The sequence below is a fragment of the Brachyistius frenatus genome, unplaced genomic scaffold (assembly GCF_029030835.1).
Source record: "Brachyistius frenatus isolate BFR_SWC_R1_liver_20210118 unplaced genomic scaffold, ASM2903083v1 Contig_204, whole genome shotgun sequence".
Taxonomy (NCBI): domain Eukaryota; kingdom Metazoa; phylum Chordata; class Actinopteri; family Embiotocidae; genus Brachyistius; species Brachyistius frenatus.
In genome coordinates, this window is record NW_027210803.1 from 40,327 (window position 1) to 60,681 (window position 20,355).

Below are 20,355 nucleotides of genomic sequence, written 5' to 3' on the forward strand. Positions count from 1 at the left end.
TAATGTGACTGTACCCTGAGGAGGGGTTGAGAGGGGGGGGGGACCCGCTGCTTAAAATGGCACTAGCAGGCCACCGAGTGACCTTTCGGCAGCTCAGTGGAGCGATCCACTCCGTGCATGTTGCGCTTGGGAGTTCAGACGCAACAACCCTTGCAGCTGCCGACGGGAGACAGATAAGATCGACCATTACAATCATAACTGATCAGCGGCAAACAAAAGTCAAGTGTGGGCACTGACAGAAGAAGAAGGGGGAAACAAACAAACAAAAAACAACCCTCACTGATGTCATTTTGAAGCAGCTTCCTGCAAGCCACTGCTGAGACAACTAAAGCTGTTCACTGTAAAAAAAAAAAAATTAAAAAAAAAAAAAAAACCAGGCCCACGAAGAGTTGAAAGGCTCCAGAAGAAGTCGCATCGCTTTAACACAGTCAGCTGTAGTTACGCATCTTGCCGTAACAAGAGGAGAATGGCGAAAAATATGCGACAGTAGTGAGTGAGTGAGTGAGTGAGAGTGAGAGTGAGGAATCCTCCGCCAGAACAGCTCCCGCTGTGTGACATGGAATCAAAACGCAAAAAAAAAAAATAAACAATCAAAAACCAACAAGCCTTACCTGGCTTTCTGAGACAGCGCCGTCTGTCTTGATGGTGTAACCTCAGGAAGGGTTGAAAAGATGATCTCCCTGAATTGGATTACCGAAGAGGCGGCCAACCAGTCAGGCGGAGGAGGAGGAGGAGGAGGAGGTGATGGTGGAGGAGGAGAAGGAGGAGGAGGAGGAGGAGGATATCTCTGAAGGGGTGATGCCCGTGTCCATTATGTATCTCTGAAACGTCGAGGTGGAAACATTTGACCTGCTACCGTCGCCTGCAGCGCCTGAGTTGGGGCCCTGGTTGAAGCACGAACAGCAGCGAGCATCGACCAAAAGCCAGAATTAAAAAAAAAGACAATAATAAGCAAACCAGCGGGAAGCACGAGCTGCAGCTGACTCTCCGATCTGTTTGGCTCGACAGTGGGATCGTTTGGACACCGGGTGCCGCTCTCGATTACCGAAGTGTGCGCAACGTCCAGCCTGCTGCTCAAATCCTGCAAAAAAAAACAACCAAACAAACCCCAAAACAACTAACACACTATCTTGTTGCAAAGAAATCCGGGGGCGGTGTGTTTACCTCTCCACCGTCCCTGCTGCTGCTTTGCTCGGTAGGAAATCAGCTGCTTCGCAGTGGAGGGACGCCATTTGTCTGAGAGAGGCTTCCCGTCCGCTGTACTACGCCGCCCCCTAGAGGAGAGCTCAGTAACTGCCGCCTTCTTACTGACGAGAGCGCCGCCTGCTGCCGAACTACTGTCACCTCCTTTATCTCGGACGGAGGGAGTATACGGCTCATTTGCCCAAGTAAAATATGAAAGTGAAGATTTTCACTTTCATATTTTAACTACATTTTGCTAACAATAGCCTGCTTTTTAATGTTGGTTTTTTTTCATGCATGACTTTTACTTGTAATGTTTGATTTAGGTATTTTACATTGCTTTATTGGTACAAGAAAAAGTTCTTATCTACAAATCTGTTTTTCAGTTTTTACTCTCACTTTCATTTTTTGCTGAGACGTTGCATCAAAACATGCTGTCCAGCAAACTAAAACTACACCTAAAATAATGTCAAAATCAAACATCTGGCACAGTCCACACATCAAAGTTTTATTTTAATCAAAAATATTTTAAATATAACATGTTGCAACAATTCTGTATAGTAATCATAAGCAATATAACAATGATAATAATAATGCTTCAAATAAATGTAAACAAAACAAAACAACCTGCATCCTGTTCAAATCTGTATAGATATTTAAGTGAATCCAAATGAGTTGAAGAATCTCCAGACTTCACCACTCTAACTTCATGTCAGCTTTGCTCCACACATATTTCCCTCCTCTCATTCGAAACATTTTTTCATCGAAGCCACTGAAGCAAATTGCCTGCTTCACACCAACATCGAGGATCGAGTTGGATGGGTCCTTCCTTCCCTCTCGACAGTCCAGGAAACGCATCTAAAAAAAAAAATGAAAAAAGAAGAAATCAGATGAGGTAATCTACTACTGCACTGAATACTTGTAGATTTTTCCTCAGCCAAAAACTTTAAAAAGGTGCAAATTTAAGTGATTATGTCAGATGTACGTCTTTCAACTCAACTCCAGCAATCCCCATTACTAATTTATGACTGTTTCAAACTAGGAAAAGATTTTTTTTTTACTTCAATATTACTAAACCTAAAAGCTCTGTCCCTCTAACAGCTATGAACATAATATAAAGCACTTACATATTCATCCAGGATCAGGTAGGAGTTCCTCATCTGTGAAGACAACAAACATCACAAAATGTAGATTTTGTTGGGCTGCTAATTTCCAGCTTTGTAACATTACCTACAATACAAACACAGCTGGTGCTATTATTTTTAAAGTGCAGGATGGACTGCAACTATACACTCTGATTTGGCCTTGACAGAAAGTCCAATAAATATGACTGATAAAATAAGAGTAAGAAGTTCCCTCTTATTTCACTTCTACAAGGAACCTGGAATCAGATCAATCCGGTTTGAAACTGAGTCAGTCTCATTACCTGGCTTAGTGTGCGCTGCAATGATGAGACGTCTGACTTTTTTTGTTGCTTATATTCAAACATGTATTATCGCTTTCTGTTTGAGAAAAATGTTGTGCTCAGTGTGATGGGTATGTTTGGATGTTAGCACATCAATTTAACTATTTCCTGTTACTGGGATTCATGCTTATTTTCCCATTTGTATCCCGGTATTGTTAACACTCAGGGACACGTTAACTATCTGACAGTGGAAAATGAGCTAGAAAGTTATTTTTGTTTTTTGTTTGTTTGATTAATCCCGCATGACATTTTGCCAATTTTTAGAGACGACAGTTATGAGTGATACTATGCCAATGTGATATTTTTCTTTGTGTAGGATACTCTATGTGGAGAGAAGATCACTGATGTTGTTGCACCTGTAGTTTAATTATGTGCCTTAAATGAGAGAAACTCTATAAAAAAAAAAGAAAACTGGCGATAAGATGTGAGGGAAAGTTACTTTGGATTTAAATGTATCTATACCCTCGTACCTTCTCATTAGACTCGGGAACAAGGCAGGAGACGCTGCTGTGTCTGTCCAGAAACACCTGAAACTGTTGGTCGCTGATGACAAACTTCTCTGCCTCTTTCAGGGCGTCCTCTCCGGAATTCTCGCCGTCAATCAGCAGACACTGGAACACCTAGGCACAAGAAAGATGAGAAGATGAATATTTATATTCTAGATGAACAAAAAAACCTACAAACACCTATTGTTTCTATCATTACCTTCCAGCGGACAGGGTTAAGCTCCATGATGTGGTCCGCCATGTCCTCATCAATGTTGAAGGTGTTGATGACCGAGTTAATTTTGAACGCCACTTTATACTGCTGGCACCAGTTGCGGATCTTGAAGAGGTTGTCAACGTGGCTCTTCTTGCCCTGAGCTCTGCCAATCAACTGGTTGGTTTCTTCATCAAAACTGTCACAAGAGATGGCCAGGATGTCCAGATACTCACCTAAAAGAGAGAAAATGAAGGTATGAATTATAATAATTTATATTGCAGCTGGAGTACAATATGGTAAACAATTTTTTTTAAAGAGTTAAAACACAAATAATGAATTTGAGATCTTACCATATTTCTGGAACCATTTTTCTTTGATCATGCTTCCATTGCTGACAATGCTGACACTTGGGAGTTGGATATCCTGTTTACAGTACTGAACAAGTTCCCCAAGGAACTTCCCCCTGTCCTGCAAGAAGGGCTCTCCTCCAGAGAAGTTGATCTTTTCCATGCCTAATAAAAAGTTGCAGAAATTCAAGAAAAGGTTGGGCACACACAAAACAAATTAGCTACGACTTCTTTGTCAACTGTACCTGCTTCCTTAAGGAGTCTCAGGCCCCGCTTGGCTTCCTCCAGAGGCAGGACGAAGGATGTTTTTGCAGTGTGGAAGCAAAATCCACATTTATAGTTGCATTGACGCGTAAAATGATAGTTGACGCTTGTTGGAGTCGTTGCATTTTGCTCATTATTTTGGTCCAGTTTACCGTCACAAGTTAGGCCTCTTGTTCCTTTGAAGTTTTCTGCTGTCCAGTACCAAACCTTTGAGAAAACGCTTGTAAAAATGCAGATGATGGTGCTGACGCAGAACTTAAAGACCCGCTTCGGATTCGTGATCGCCAAAGATAACAGCATCTTCAAATGAATAAGTATAACACCTTGCGATGAAACTTGAACACCTTGCGATGAAACGTGAACACCTTGCGACGAAACGATAAGACTTGAAGCGCTGCAGAGCGCACCTTAAATAGGCTGCAGATGACAACCGCTCAGCTGATCGGGCCTTAAGTTTCTATTTACACACAAAAAACAACATTTTCGCCTAAACGCAGGGAGGCGGGGACAACGAAAGTTTCGTTTTCCCTCTTGAGCGCAGTTACTTTCGTTTTCTCAGCAGCTTTTTCTGCGTAACGCCTTGAAGTTAAATGGGAAACTGGTGCGTGCGTCTGGTGTAAAAGATGGCGAGACAGATAATGTCTCCTCTTTCGCGGTGGTCCTCTCGTATTTTTTCAGTGGTGCTGGATGGAGTGCCTTCCTATTTTACAATTCAAGAAAAGCAGCGGGGAGAAGAAGAAGTGCCTCGGGTATTCTCCAAAGTGCAGAAACACGACAGGTGCTACTCTCTCCTCGTCTGCAGCGAGGACCGAATCAAAAGGGCCAAGTTTTACGCGCAGCTGAAAGACAAATTGCTGAGACACTTGCCTCCGGAGTGTGATTTGTCTCCCATGTCCTCATTCCTGCCAAACGTCAAGGATTCTCTCGTCAAGGGTTATTTCTTGAAAGGCAACTCGGAGACGTCCGACCCGATAGAGCGACTTTTGAGTGAGTTAATACGGCATGACCCAGTGTTGGTGTGTTCATACTTTGGCGGTGATGGTCAACCGTGGACTCAGCATATGTGGTCACATGCAGAGAGCCTGATGGAAATGGCAAAGACATACTATGTGGTACCCTCTGAAGAACCAGAGTATCACCCATCTACTCTCAACATCATCAACTCTGACGTTTTCTACAGCTTGGACGAGGCCTGTGATGTTTTTAAAAAGGTGCGTACTGGCTCATTCTGACGTGTGCAGCACTTTTACTCCTACATTCGCGGATAGTGCAGAAATATAGTTTTAATTTACAGGATTTGGCAAACTGACGCACTCTTGTGGTGGAGGAAGGTATAGCAGCAGTGTATACCAGGTGGCCCAAAGCTCTTGTTTCTTCCATTTATCTATCAGTGCCAGGTGGCCCACAGCAGTGTGTGTGTTCATGTGCACCGCAGTGTATGTCTCCCTCCTGCCTCCTCTCACAGCAGCAAACTGATTTTGTCTGTTCTGCAGTGCGGTGACATCATCCCAGAGGCCATGTCTGTACTGGAGCTGCTGCCCAGCCGAGAGGCGGCCAGAAATAAACCAGACTTCCCTGTTATCATCATCGAGGGCCTGGATGCCACAGGTTAATGTTATTACTTCGTAAATAAATATGTGATCAGTTTGATGTATAGATGTCTCGCTGAAGTGATGGCCGGTTGTTCGCTGCTAAAACCGTTATCTGCCAGAGCTTCACCTAATGGAATATCATGTATCATGACCTCAGAAAAGTTACATCACAATCAAAGTGGTTTATTGAATAGCTGGCTCATCTAATACTCCACCCAAACCTCATGAAATCTCAACCATGTAGGTCGAATGGAAGTTTTAGGTCAACTTTTCAAGTGTCACTTTATTCTCTTACCAGATTTAAAGAAGAAAAAAAGGCAAAATCTCCTCCCGTGCTTTGAAAAATGTGCCCAGTCTGTGTCTCTTTTCTTTGTTTGTGAGGTGACTCTTTCTCCTACTGCCCCCTTCTTGCCATCACAGGTAAGACAACTCTGACTGAGTCTCTCAGGGATACTCTGGGGGCCACTCTGCTGCGGTCCCCTCCACAGTGCCTGTCACCCTGGAGAGCCCGCTTTGATCAGGAGCCACCCCTCATCCGCAGGGCTTTCTACGCTCTGGGGAACTACATCACAGCAGGACAAATAGGCCAAGAGGCCATGAAGACACCTGTCATTGTTGACAGGTAAAGACAGCTGAGCTGTTGTGGAGGGAGTGAAGTCTGTTTGTTTTGAGACCTTTTTTTTTTTTTTTCTCTCGTAAGAAGTTGTAGATCCTACAAGGATCAGCAGATACAGCTTAATGTTTAATGTCTGTCAGATAGCACATCCACGCATCACTCACCGCTCAATCCACCATCCATTATCTGCCCCCAGATTTTGGCACAGCACAGCTGCTTATGCCATCGCCACAGCCGTAAGCGGCCCAGTGTGCAACCTTCCACCAGAGGGTTCGGAGATGTACCGTTGGCCCAGTGACCTGCTCCATCCCAGCCTGGTGGTCGTACTCACCCTGGACCCTGAGGAGAGGAAAAGGAGACTGAGAAACAGAGGTCAAGTAAAGACTGATGAGGAGCAGGAGCTGGATCACAACCAGCTTTTCAGACTCAGGTGAGATAGTTTGAGTGTAAGTACATAATATGTCTGTTGAATACTTACAAGTTCAAATTTATAATTTGGCATTGAAAAAACTGGGAAGGGCTGCAACTTGTGATGATTTACATAATCAATTATTCTGTCAAGTACTTATTGAAGTTTAGAATTAATCATTGAAATAAAAAAACACATCTTTCTTCCACAATTAATTGATTTTGTTGTTGGCATTTAATTTCTGGTGATTGACTAATCCATTAAACGACAGTATTACTCCTGGGATAAGTTTTTGTAAAGCAAGTAAAAAAAACAACTGGCGGTGGTTGATTTCGTTTTAATTGTTTCCAGCCAAATTCACCAGTTAAGGAAGTTCCTTGAATTGTAATGGTCATCATACCAGCAGAGTTGCTAGAAAATTCCTCAAACAAGTGAAATTGTACCAGAAACAAATGTTTCATCTAAGCTTTCACCTGTTTTAGAAAAAAAAATTAAGTTTTAAGACTGAAAAATCACTAAACCACTGAGACTGAAAGCCTAAATAATCTCTCAAGAAATCAGCATTTTCCATTGGTACACATCTGTATTATTCCAAATCCCCCAAGACAAACATTGTTTTTTTTGTTTTTTTTATAGGAGGCATGCATTTGAACTTATACATAGTTCTTTGGTTTTGCATTATGCCTATTTATATCAGTCTTTGATTGAGGTACAGTATGATGATACTTTTATATATTACCCAGAGTGGGAAGTGACAGACAAAAGAGAAAAAATGAAAACGTATTCACGTGACGTGTGAACAGATGTTTCACACTCTTGATAAAAAAAATAGAAAATAAAGTTCTCTCTGAGTGCAAAAGCATAAAGCCACAGATAAGTCCAAACTGTACAGCACGTTCACTGTCAGGTCAGCTCAGTCCTACTCTGATCCATCAAATACTTAACAATCAATTACTGTCCCATGGGGGAACCAGCTGATGAGAAAGAGCAGGTGATTAGTTGCTGAGCTGCTGTGCTCCATTAAGCTGGTCAAAACTCGCAGGCTCTGCCGGCCCAGTTAGTCGTGGCTCAGACAGGTCGATGGCCACTTCCATTCATCCTCTATCCTGACATAATGGTCTTTCCACACGGGACAACCAGATGTTGGGCCAGCAGAATTAGAAAACGGAGGGAGTCGACGGTTTGCTCCTGAAAGAGTGAGAGCTTCTGCAGACAGGGTCAATCACCGTCACAAGGACAAGTCGGAGGAAATAGCTGCTCTCTGAGCCATCTGTGTTGCCGCTCATAGATGTTGTGTATTTTACACCTTACTGTGCTGCAAAGCTGTGAGCAATCAAAATACTTCAAGTTGCCCTGCGTTTCTATGCTTGTTTTCCTCAATTCAAGACCAATGTTTATGTATGTGTGTGTATGCAGAGTGGAAGAGGCTTATCGGAGGATCAGTGGCCCAGCTTGCGTCACCGTGGATGCTAGTCCTTCTGCAGACCAAGTGCTCCAACAAGTGCTGCTTTTAATTAGGGGCAAATGCCACTTGTAAACAGTTCTCCATCTCCCCTGCTGGCAACGAAGCATCAAGTGGATGCAGTATCTCCTTTCACCACTGGGTGCCAGTCAGGTGTTGTGAATGTGATCTTGGGAGGGATGGCGGCCAGATTGGAGTGAGAAGAGATTGTATTCACAATGAGTAAAGGTTGAATGGCCAGGGGCCAAAACCACATGCTACAATCAGAAATACATATTCATGTAGACATGCGCACACACACACACACACACACACACACACACACACACACACACACACACACACACACACACACACACACACACACACACACACACACACACACTGAAGTATTGTCAAGAAGAAGTGTGCATTTAACTGCTGTTGTGACCTCTCAGAAATCAGAGACTGTGCAGCCTTCAGACACAATGTGGCGGCACTTTTATTCGACGTGACACTGTGGAAGTGGATTGAAACATTTACATAAGCACCAGTCCAGTGAGTTGGATTACATTTAAGTGCACAAACAAGAAAATCCAAATTTCGAAAGATACCAAAGACCTGCTAAATGAAAATGTGTAAAGTAACTGCAGAACCCAATCTTCAGAAAAAACACTTTTAATATGTTAAAAATGTTTAAAATTAAAATAAAATTACACTACACATCTGTTTGTGGTCTCTGTCTTATACAAAAATATATATTTATAACAGCATGTTTGTGTTCTAGCTTGTTATTTAAATGCATATAATTCATGTGAACACATAGTTTTGCCATTTTTACAAAAACATACTTTTTGCAGTGCACTTTAGCTGTCGATTGGCTTTAGTCTGACACAACTGATGCCATTTATATTATTGAGAACCTGTGTGACTCATAGTGCAACCATAGAGTACAGTGAGGTCACATAGTGCTGTTTGTACTGGACGTTCTCATGAGCACATGCACATTTACCAAGAGCACATACTGTAACTCATTTATATAGGGAGGAAGTGTATATTTGGCCTATGTGATGGGAAGATTAATTGGGGGTTTCAGTAATTATGAGCTTGGCAATGCTGTGGGGCTGGAGAAGACAGAGTGACCCATCTCTTTTACTGTGATGCATCAGCAGAGCGCCAACCAATGCAGACCCTATTCATATGGCAATTAATGGAGCGCTGTATATCAATGTCATTCCAATGCTCCCCCACATAAGAGCACAGATTACTCCTACTACCAGTTATAGCAATGCAATGTTTTACTGAGTGGAGAGGTGCTGCGGATGCAAATCTCCCCATCGCATGTCGTCACATAAACTCAAGGTGTCATTATGTTTATGGAGTATGGATTCCTACATGAGGTACCTGAATACAGTTTACTGAATTCATAACCCCCCCCCCACACACACACACACACTTTGCTGCCTGGTGATTTTGTGGATGTTCTGTATGTCAATGATAAAATGAATGCAGCACAGACCTGTGTGGAATTTTGATTGTCATTAACACAGAGAGTCCGGAATGTATAAAGTAGGAGAGCAACGCGATGAGGCATTAGACCGCATATCATACCTGAATGCAAAGTTGTGTGTGCCATATTTCCCCGTCAGATGTTGTTAAGCATTGATATTCTTGGCAGAAGAAAGTGAGCAGTGATATCATGCCATTACAGCCCCTCAACACGACTGGAATATGACATTAATGGCCCATAATCACAGCGCATTACACATGCAGTGAAAAAATTCTCCTCACATTTGTCACAGTGTTTTTCCTTTTGGAAACATTGGGTGTTTCTTCAGTTGTTTTTGTCAGATTGCCCGAACACACTCAGAGATCCTAACAAAAACAACCACACACACAATCACACACTGAATGTCGGTTGAAAAACTTGAACTGAGGTTCGAGGCAAAAGTTAAACAACTAATGCAATCTGCTTCCAATCTGCGACTTTACTGCTGAAGTTGCAAGATAAAAGTCCAAGCTACATGTAGTGAAACACTACGATCAGTCTGAGAACTCCTGAAGTAACTCAGCCTCACACAGTCTGTACATAGACACAAATACACTGTAGATTTACAAAAGCACAGGAGCAAAGGAGCAGACGAGCACAAGTGCATACACGCACACGCACACACACACACACACACACACACACACACACACACACACACACACACACACACACACACACACACACACACACACACACACACCTCCCCTGCATGGGGCCACTTTGCACTACACTCCTCAACTTCAATATTTCATCTGCACAACAGAGAAGGAGCAGCGGAGAGGAGGAAAGCCCTCCATGAAATAATTAAAGATCCAGCAGGGATGCAGCAGCACAGCAGTCGCCGTCCCATCCTAAGTAATAGATCAAATGAAAGCTGTCCCTCAGATCATTAATAATGAGTATGGTATGGAGACTGAAGGGGTAGAGGTGGGAGGGGAGTGGGAGGGCACGGGGCTGGTACAGGTTGGGGGAGGAAGAGCGGGCATCGAGGAAGCACAAGGTGTTTTTATGCGTGTGGGTGCATTAAGAGTGTGGTTGGGTGGGGGTGGGGTGGTTGAATAGTAGTCTGGGTCTCCTGGCAAAAACCCCCAGTGAACCTGACTTGGCAGCCACATGAAGCGGCATGGCAAGAGGAGTCATGCATATGATTTGGCACCAAGTGTCTGCCAAAGTCTAAAGACCCCACAGCCATGTCTATATACGTACATCCGCTGTCAAATAAGCAGCATTCTACACAGTGAATGGGCAGGTTAGCAGGAGCTAATAATGCTCCTTTCAATCAGTGGGGCCTCAGAGTGGGTGACTGGATATGATGGTGGATTTTGGAAGGGTTGAGTTAGGCACGGATGGGTTGCCTGTGATGGGGGAAGGGAGTTCGGGGGATAAAAGAGTGAAAAAGAGCCGAGGGGGGGAAGACTGTAAAAGGAGGAGAGGATGGTGGATAAGGGGGTTGAGGGTGGCAGGAGTGACAGGAGATGCTGTGTGTATTGTCATCTGCGGGCTCAAGTCCCTCCTGATTCCTCCAGCTGGCAGGTACAGCGTGTTTCCTTTACACTATCCTCACGCACAAATACAGGATGTAGCGCTCCCTGAGCACCTTCAAACACCATCCAAGGCTTTTCCTTAAATATTCACCGACCTCCTTAAAAAAAACTGTGGGGTTTGGTGTGTGAAGGCATTACACCAAATTGGATTAAAAAACAAGAGTTGCTGCAAAAACAAAACTCCAAAGTATATTTACAAGGCTCTTTAAAACCTAAGACTTAAAATTGTCTGCTTAAGTAACCTCATATTTTAAAGACAATTACAAAGGATTAGCAGAAAATAATCAGATCATGATTTTGAGTTATCAGACTTTATTAAAGGGTTTAAATCTTCTGCCTTTTCTTGCCCCTTATTTCCTCACCACATTTTGTCCATCCAGCCCAATCTCCAATCTGCAGTCACTCCTCCAGCGTGCCACCCCCTTCGCACACATCCATAATTTCACACATAAACACACCGCGCACGCGCACACACACACACACACACACACACACACACACACACACACACACACACACACACACACACACACACACACACACACACACACACACACACACACACCACCACCACCACCACTGCTCTCTGAACACAGCAGGTGGCAGACACCCCCAGCACCACTCTCTGTGAATGATGGGCGGTGGGATAAAAACGTAGAGTGTTGGAGCTGAACTGATTGTTGTTGAAATGTTTCTCCAAAAACATATAGCAAGACTCAAAATGAGGTATAAAAGGAAAAGCAAGGCAGAGACAGGGGAATTACTTTGTTGGGGGGGGGGGGTAACAAAAAAAATAAAGTTTTTAAAATATCCCATCAAAAACCAGATGTATAATTCAACATCTTTTCATCATCATGCTCACCCTTTGTCATGGTGTCTGAATGCCTATTTGCAGGGGCAAAGGCAGAATCTCTGTCGATAGGTGCGGGTATTAGGCACAGCAGGCTGTGTATTCATAATGCCATTATGCATTCAGGTTGTGCTTATTTTCTGATGTTTTCAGGGGAGAGGTTCTGTACACTCTGTGATGATTGCATGAAACCTCACCAGTTTTGCCTGGCGGCTGTTGGGGAGGCTTCACCAGGAACGGTTAAATATTTAAACACTGCTGTGAGATCTCATTAAAAACGGAACATCAGCCCCCATAAGACCCCTAGAGCACTCCCTCACACGCTCCCGAAAACCCAGTTAGAACTCGGTGGAGTGTGACAAAACAGTTATTGTCTATTTACTGTGGAGAACTTGTGATAAATCATCATATCCTGTCAAAATAAGGCAGCTGGCAGTTGTGTTGACGAGTGGTAAGTCGTCATACTGGGGAAGACAATGATTGAGATTCAGTTCTGTTTGACAGCTGCAGACAAGCAGAAATATGCCAAAAACAAAATAACATGACAACTACACCAGACTAATATTTCCATAACACACATATGAAAACAAGACGGAACAAACTTCAGCTCTCTGGAGTCTTCTTGCCTTCTCACAAAATCTGGGCAATTAATTCCAACACTATTGTTTGGGGCTTCCCTATTTTTAGCCTGGCTGCCCTCTCAAATAAATTGATTTCCTGTGGCAAACTTGGAATGTTCCTTGTGTGCCATGTTTTTTTTTGTTGTGTTGTTTTTCTCCCCCCTCCAAACACACAAATACTGTCCTTCTTCCCCCAGAGGAATAAATCAAAGGCAACACTGCCAAGTTCTACGCAGCTTTGTATATGCATCTCTTTTTACACTTGAAAATGGTTTATTTTTGTTTCAGTTCCATTAATGCTTTGGCATGTCTCCTACATCATCAGGCATCGGCAGACAGCAGACAAGCTGCTTGCTTGACAGGCAAGTAGATGACTGATTCTCAAAATACCTAAACTGACTGACTCTCTCTCTCTCTCCCCTTCTATCTTTGCTCTTACTTTTTGATTCAGTCTCTTGTGAGACACAGAGGTCTGCTTTTTTTGTGGTCCTCACCACAGAAATAATGGCTGGGTCAAAACAGACTAAGCTCTCACATTGCAAGAAGATATTTAAACACCCAGCCCTACACATAAATAAAAGTAGAGCAACTTGATCCTGGATTCTCATTCCGGTGTCAGGGGAGGCACTGGTCTTTGATGAACACTACCAACGACAGATGCATGGCGGCTGGGGGAAGCAGTGCTTGCAGGGAAAGAAGAAATTACAATGCACAGACTGACAAAGAAAGTGAGAATAATACAGAGGGATATGAATCATTAAGGAGAGCAAATGTTTGCTCAACTTCAGCGGGACAACTCTGTAAAAGTGCATCATGTCATATATCAATTTACTTTTTATTTAGAGTGCTGTTAAATCAGTGTACAAAATGCTTACTTCAGTTGAGTGTGTATTGTGAATTCATGAGTGCACTTTCTAAAAACAGATGACCGGGGATTTGGTGAGGCTTACGTTTCATTTTGTGTTTCCCACTGTCCTTGTCACAGACTGCAGTGTGAGAAGTGAGGGATTGTAAATAAGGCCTTTGGGGTGTGAAAACACATCGTGATAAAAAAAAAAGAGAGAGAGCGGAAAGAAGAAGAAGGGGGAGAGGCAGAGGCAGAGGCACAAATAAGAGAAAGATCCCAGTTCCTTATCCTGACTAAGCCATCTGAATCCCTCTACACCCATTTAGCTTGCTCACTCTATGGCTCTCCTGTGTGAGAGCCGAGGCATTTGCCTACTTTACAGTCTTCTCACTTCAGCATGGAAAATATTGAGTTTATAGCTGCTCATCTCCATAATCAACTCCATATACCTAGCAGCCGAAAAGAGGGACTGTGAGCTAACAGGGGAGAAGGATTCATACTGGCTTCACCTCCCAACTCTTCCCACAAGTCACTCCTCCTGCCTTCCAAACAGATTTAGTGAGCAGTCCTCGGGGCCTGGTAAGAGTAGAAATGATTTTCTAAATCTCAAACCTACCCACTTTGAAGCACTTTTAAAACTGTTCATCTCTGATAAGAAAACTTTCGATGTCAAACCATGTGTAGAATACGAGATGGCGCATAGACACGGTTGTAAAAGGGCTACCACTTGTTCCTTTCGGTGTTTTGTGTTTTCAATGTTTGAATTTGTAGCTATTAAAAGATACAATACGAAGTCAATTCTTCATGTCTGAGATTAAAAATGTACCACGACAGAAGTTCCAGTAAACAAGATTGGTGAGAGGAATATCTGCACACAGGTAAACTGCACTATAAAGAAGCAAACTAAAACCAAACCAGTGACCGAAAAAACAAAAAAAGACAATAAGAAAAATAAAACTCTTGCCTTTCTAACACTCTCTACAGAGCCAAGTGATGATGTAGCTGGCTAAAGCCTGGCTGGAGCAGTTATCCATCTCGCCCTGTGCTGCCAGCTGTCAGAGTACACAGCTCCAGCTAGCCGCCGGTGGCAGGTGTAATCAATATGGACTCCACAGAGAGTTGCACTACCAGAGGCCAGTCTCCACTCTCTAACCCATCTCTGTCTCTCCAGGGGAAACAGTAGGCAGGCGGGCAGGGAGAGTACGTTTGATGTCTCCTCCAGGCCAAGATGGAGCAACACACTATAGCTCTGTTGCAGGGAGATGATTAATCCTGTCTATTGGATGCAGCATCATGTTTGAGTTAGAGCAGCCTGTTTGTATCTGTCTGCGGCGGGTATTGTGCTCCTGCAAGAAGTTGTAAGTCTAGACATACTGTATGGTTTCGCTTCCAGTGTATAAAGACAACTAGAGGGTTACATACACGGTATTACCAATAATTCACAATAATCCAGTTCATATGAAGCAAAATCAGTAGTTTTCTTTGTGATTCTGTTGTCAAATGTCATTAATCTGGGAATATTTACATAATTTGCCCACAGAAAGCAACATAAACGCCTCAAATAAAATTTGTAGCGTACGTTTTTTTTGTAAGACGCTGAGCATTTCAGCATTAAACATTAAAGTTACGACCTAAAACATTCATATGAACAATAAATAATGTCAGTAAATCTGTTTGCAGGTTTTAAGTTTCTGTACACACCTTATTTTGTATATTGTAAGTTATCCTTCATTTATGCTGTTTTGACATATTGATGGCGATATACACTGACAACACTAAACACTTATCAATTTGCGGTGCTGTTAAGTTGTGTCGGGGCTTTGACTGATGCATCATTAACATTAATTTGAGAAAGGGACAGATAGTCTTATAAAACCACTCACATACACACAGCAGCGCCTCTGGAGGTATTCACTTCTCCACCTAATTTAAAACGTTCTCACAGCGCAGCAATGGAGAAGAATAAACAGTGAATTTAAAATGATCTTTCATTTTAATGACTTGTTGTTGTCATCTTTAAAATATCATTTTCTGAAATGTTTTCAGGGGCTCTGTGGAGGAGTCAGCTAATTTAAAATAGTGTAGATTCTTGCCTGAAGACAAAAATCATTTGTATTTGCATGTACTATGCATTTTGTTCAGAATCTTCTACTCCATATGCACATATAGAAGCACTTACAGGAGTGAAATATTTAGGCAATGGAGCAAGAATTTCTTTTCCAAATTCTCGTGTCTCAGAGGCATTTGTACAGTAATTACTGCGTTCTTGGTTTTGCTGTTTAGCAAGAAAGTTACTTCTGTTTGGTGTAGAATTATATTTTTATACACAGCTTGGTAACAGCTGTAATAGTTTTAAAGCTGTCAGCTTTAACGTTTACTTGCAGAGCAAATCAACCTACAGTAACACAATGATGCATCGTTCGACAAGCACGGCATTAGGTCAAAAGCAATTGAATCATGTTCACAAAAGAGTTGAAGGAAAACGCAACTGGTAATTCTCACAACCACCTGACAAAGACTGACCTCTGGGTTACCCTGAAGGAAGTGGAGCAACAAAAGGCAGAGATACTGTTACAAGGTTAGGTCTATCTTACAGATGCACGCCTTGAACTCCACATGCTCGCACAGATACATCGACACAGGCGCACATTCATAACAGGGGAGGAAATCTCTGTGACAAGCATTCCTTTCTGGAATACACTCGTGGAGATGGAGAACAGAATAAAATAAAGGAGTGCTAATGTTGGACATTGATGTAAGCAAAACCAATTCCAGATCAACACTCCTACACTGAGGTAAAAAGGAAAGGGAAAAAAACAAAAGCAAACTTTAAACACCCTTAAGGAGTATTCCTCTATCTTGGCATGATTAATATGCATAGTGCAGCATTTTAATTTAAAAATTCACTGGTCCATTGGATTTCTCTGTTACGGCCGTGTCACCCCAGAGACACTCGCTCTGCTCTTCAGCAGCATCATCATGTTGTTATGGCCAAAAAACAATCACGTATTTTCTCTTCAATCTGTTGTTTCTAAACCCTCCCTGTCTGTGTTGAAGTCCAATATCGTCTTTCTGCTTTGTTGTACAATAAAGTATCAAAAGAAAAAAAAACTGATTTATGACTTACTTTGGCAAAAATGGAGGGTGGGGGGAAGCAAAGAGAGACCGAAGTGTTGACTATCAAATGATGGAAAGTAACCTGTGTTACACTAAAGAATATCGATCAACTCTCTGAAGTTGTTTCTGCTTAGTTAAGTTGTAGCTGTTCAAAGAAAAGAAGACAGGATGACATTTTAACAGGGAGTGCAAGTTGTTCTTAAAAATCTGATTTCAGCAGGAAGTTCATTACAAATTTGTCACTGCAAGCCATTAATACTGAGGTTCTGAATTTTGTTACATTTAATCCACCACCAGAAATCCCTGAAGAAAATTCGACAATGAAGACAACCATAGCCATGTGTATATGTGAATGTAACGTATCTGTCTTTCCCTCACTCTCCCTCCTGTCATCCCACACTGCCTTACCACCTTCCTCTTTCCCTCTGACCTCGATTTTCTGCCCCCCTAAACGACTGATCCTTTTCTTCTGACCTCAAACTAGTCAGACTTCTCCGAGAATGATGGATTGGTGCAAAACGGTGGCCCATTTAAAGTTAACTCCTCTACTTTACAGTATGTCTGATGCAATGAAACGCTGTGCCTTGCAGTATGCAAGTGTTTCAGCTCCGTGCATTCAAAGACTCAAAGCTGTTGCATTTATTTAAAATTCAGACAGAATTCATAGGCTGTTATATACAGCTTTAAGAAGACCATGATTTGGATGTACTTCAAGGAGAATGTGTTGCTGCAGCCCGTAGCAGAATCCGAACCTTGATGTCTCTTATTACTTCTAACAATTGTTTGAAAGCAGAGAGGCAGAGATCACACCTGTTCACATGGTGTAAAGAAGGCTTACTGGAGGCTTGTTCCTGACTCTAATGTTTATACCATCCTGTGTATCGTCCCCACAGGCCATTGAAAACACTGTGGATTATTTAATAGAGCCGTATACTGATGGTAGGCTACAGTTTCACTGCCACTTTATGATCCAAAGCTGGGAAAGCTATCTTTCTGTTGAAAATATGGAGAATGCATGAGGCATCATTCATTGCCGTATGGTGACGCTTTGCACACGTCGCAAGTCCCTTACTCCATTCTGAGGTGTACACAAGTCAAGGGGCAACACAACCTCCCTGTGCACATTAAATCCGGGTTTGTAGACAAATTGGTCAGAGCTTGGCCGGAGATTGCTTTGATTTATGGTGTAATTACTGAGTTTTGCTGCAGCATTGATATGCCGGGCTGTCTGTGCTTCGCTTCTCGCGTATGGTTAATAACAATGAAGCTGTCAGGTCTCAGAGGCAAGCAGACAAGTCTGATGTTACCGGTGGTATGATGTGTGTGGTGGCATATCTCATGTAGCAACCACAAGTCATATAGAGGCATGTTATATTACACTGCAGTCTCCAGTATGTCTGCGCATCCCGGCTGAGAGAGTAATCAGATAAGATAATGTAGTCAGGAGAGAGAGAGAGAGAGAGAGAGAGAGAGAGAGAGAGAGAGAGAGAGAGAGAGAGAGAGAGAGAGAGAGAAAGAGCAATAACTATAACACTCACTGTCAGGATGGGAGTGCATCCCTGGGAGGGAGGATCTATCACTCTCAGCACTCACACACACACACACACACACACACACACACACACACACACACACACACACACACACACACACACACACACACACACACACACACACACACACACACACACACACACACACAGTCATGCCTGATGCACACACTTACACCCACACTCGTACACCAAGTTGAGCTGAAAAGACGAGGCTGTGCTCACTAGTCATAGACAGGGAGGATGTTTATAAAGCTGCCGGGCTCAGTGCATCTTTCAGGTCACATTATGGGTGCTATCCTAATTGGTGGTGGTGGAGGCAGAGGTGGGCCTCATTGGAGGTTCAACCAGAGGCTAGGAGTCTCATAGCATCTCAGCAGCTCGTATTTCACTGCACTCGGTGTGCTCAGAGGGTCACACACATATGTTCGCACACACACACACACACACACACACACACGCACACGCACGCAGCACACGCAGCGCACACAGCGCACACAGCACACACGTGTGTGAGTGAATATACCTGTATATATGCAGATTTGCAAATAAAAGTTAGCTGCATGATGATATTATGCAGGGTCGTACACCCGACACCACAGGCTTACGCAATAACAAATTCACACTCTTACAGATGAGCTGTGCTTTTGCCAAGATCCACATATGAACACACATATATATACAGGCACACTCAAATTCCCAAATTCCTTCCATTGTAAGCACTTCAGTGATTTAATACCAGAAAAGCTAAAAGATCAAATAGTCATATAAGGATTTTGATACATTTTAAGAAAATGTATCCTCAAATCCTCACTAGGTTTTGCATTTTAATCTGTTGTGTGTTGTGTTTGACCCCATATTTATAACAGGAAACAGGACTGTATGTGTACTCTCTTGTTAGCTGGTTACATATGAGATAATAGACTGCAGTTGATAGCTGAAAAAAGTCTCAAAATGCAGATTCAGAGCAAAAGCTTAACAACATGGTGTATGAGACTTAGTTTTAATGCGGGATTTCAGTGATGGAATTTCACTCGTTGTTTCTGGCTCGTGTTTTTTTTTTTCATTTGTATTAAGTTGCTAGAATTAGAAACACAATATAATACGCATTATAAAACAATATAATATTCTACTGTCCTTGATGAGAGAAACAACACTTTTCTAACTGACTTTCCAACACTGAGTGATATGATTTGATGGGACTTATATAGCCCTTCTTTGTGCAACAGATGTTGTGTTGTCACAGCTCCATGAAGATCCATGGAGATTGAGATGATGGCAGTCATATGACAGCATTTTAGATGAGGTTCCTTTCCCGAGTCTATGCAATGATTTTAGCCCAACTTTTTTGGATTGATCCACTCTTATCAGTGCTTCTCGAATCCCCATTTTCAAAGATGGACGCCACCTCAGTGTGGGTATGAACCGGCATGAGAGAACGAGACATGATTTAAAAATTGACCCTGTTTGTGTGTTTCTAGCCTCTGAGTCAGATGCCCACTTGTAGCAAAAAGACAACGCATACTTTACTTTTAGACTTCTGGCTATGTCTCTCACTGTCTCCTCTTTACTGCCACTAGATATGGAAGAACTTTGTATTAAATGTTGCATCTCTTCTTTGCGTCTTCCACCCATCTTTCCGTTTTTGTCTACCAGCAAGTACTTTGCTCTGGTGCGAAGTGGCGAGCTCTGTCTGATCACTGGGCTGAGCAGATCCCACTGCGAGGGACTTGAGGGGCTCGACTGTGTGATTAAGCAAGCCTTGGTTCCACCAGAGGGCCACCGGAGCAGATGTTCTCATTAAAAATGCAGACTCTGTGAGCGAAGGAGATTGCCTTGTTCCAGGCAAAACCTGGCCGGAGGTTTAAAGCTCTCATTCCTCTCACTTGTAAGGCCAGCCAAGTTCCAATGCCTATACACCCTTTAAGCAATGTAGCAACCACAAAAAATGAATTATTCTCACAGCATCATGCAATCTTGTGTTATTCTCCTTAGTTCGCTGTTAAAAGGGAAAAGGGATCATTTCAGATTCTGTGTTAAAAAAAAATAATTTAAACTGCAAGCTTGTGGTTTCTGTGTCTCTGGCTTCTTCATTTACAGAACTCAGTAGGGTGCAGTTGTTGAACATCTCATTTGGTGACTGAAGAAATGAGAGGCAAACAGTTTTGCATTTTTTTCAGCTCAGCAATAAAGGACAGATGACTAAATATGAACACTCTGGGTTTTGGGGCTCAAGAACAAGCTGCTGATAACAGCT

The 20,355-nt window shown here is 42.7% G+C and overlaps 3 protein-coding genes across 4 annotated transcripts in view; 1 reads left to right on the forward strand and 2 right to left on the reverse strand.

Moving 5' to 3' along the window:
* rnf144aa (ring finger protein 144aa) overlaps positions 1-811 on the reverse strand; it is a 30,113-nt gene extending 29,302 nt beyond the window's left edge. For both annotated transcript variants that reach the window (XM_069719031.1, XM_069719030.1), the window contains exon 1: positions 612-811. The gene's annotated coding sequence lies outside the window, so the exon portion shown is untranslated. The remainder of the gene's footprint in view (positions 1-611) is intronic.
* Positions 812-1,669: 858 nt separating this feature from the next.
* rsad2 (radical S-adenosyl methionine domain containing 2) lies at positions 1,670-4,355 on the reverse strand. Its single transcript, XM_069719029.1, has 6 exons — positions 3,942-4,355; positions 3,700-3,861; positions 3,353-3,582; positions 3,118-3,267; positions 2,310-2,342; positions 1,670-2,040 (listed from the first exon to the last, which is right to left on the reverse strand). Exons 1-6 carry the CDS (start codon positions 4,258-4,260, stop codon positions 1,876-1,878), a joined length of 1,059 nt encoding a protein of 352 aa, XP_069575130.1. The 5' UTR covers positions 4,261-4,355; the 3' UTR covers positions 1,670-1,875.
* Positions 4,356-4,506: 151 nt separating this feature from the next.
* On the forward strand, positions 4,507-8,743 carry cmpk2 (cytidine monophosphate (UMP-CMP) kinase 2, mitochondrial). The gene is made up of 5 exons (XM_069719028.1): positions 4,507-5,171; positions 5,454-5,568; positions 5,973-6,174; positions 6,365-6,598; positions 7,994-8,743. Exons 1-5 carry the CDS (start codon positions 4,584-4,586, stop codon positions 8,112-8,114), a joined length of 1,260 nt encoding a protein of 419 aa, XP_069575129.1. The 5' UTR covers positions 4,507-4,583; the 3' UTR covers positions 8,115-8,743.
* The last annotated feature ends 11,612 nt before the right edge of the window (positions 8,744-20,355 follow it).

Excerpts from the sequence above, each read along its gene's own strand:
- rsad2 (XM_069719029.1), bottom strand. The coding sequence starts at position 4,260 with ATGCTGTTATCTTTGGCGATCACGAATCCGAAGCGGGTCTTTAAGTTC. Across the intron at positions 3,862-3,941 it reads GAGACTCCTTAAGGAAGCAG|GCATGGAAAAGATCAACTTC; the intron begins GTACAGTTGACA and ends ACTTTTTATTAG. Across the intron at positions 3,268-3,352 it reads TTAACCCTGTCCGCTGGAAG|GTGTTCCAGTGTCTGCTGAT; the intron begins GTAATGATAGAA and ends TCTTGTGCCTAG.
- cmpk2 (XM_069719028.1), top strand. The coding sequence starts at position 4,584 with ATGGCGAGACAGATAATGTCTCCTCTTTCGCGGTGGTCCTCTCGTATT. Across the intron at positions 5,172-5,453 it reads CCTGTGATGTTTTTAAAAAG|TGCGGTGACATCATCCCAGA; the intron begins GTGCGTACTGGC and ends TCTGTTCTGCAG. Across the intron at positions 6,175-6,364 it reads ACACCTGTCATTGTTGACAG|ATTTTGGCACAGCACAGCTG; the intron begins GTAAAGACAGCT and ends ATCTGCCCCCAG.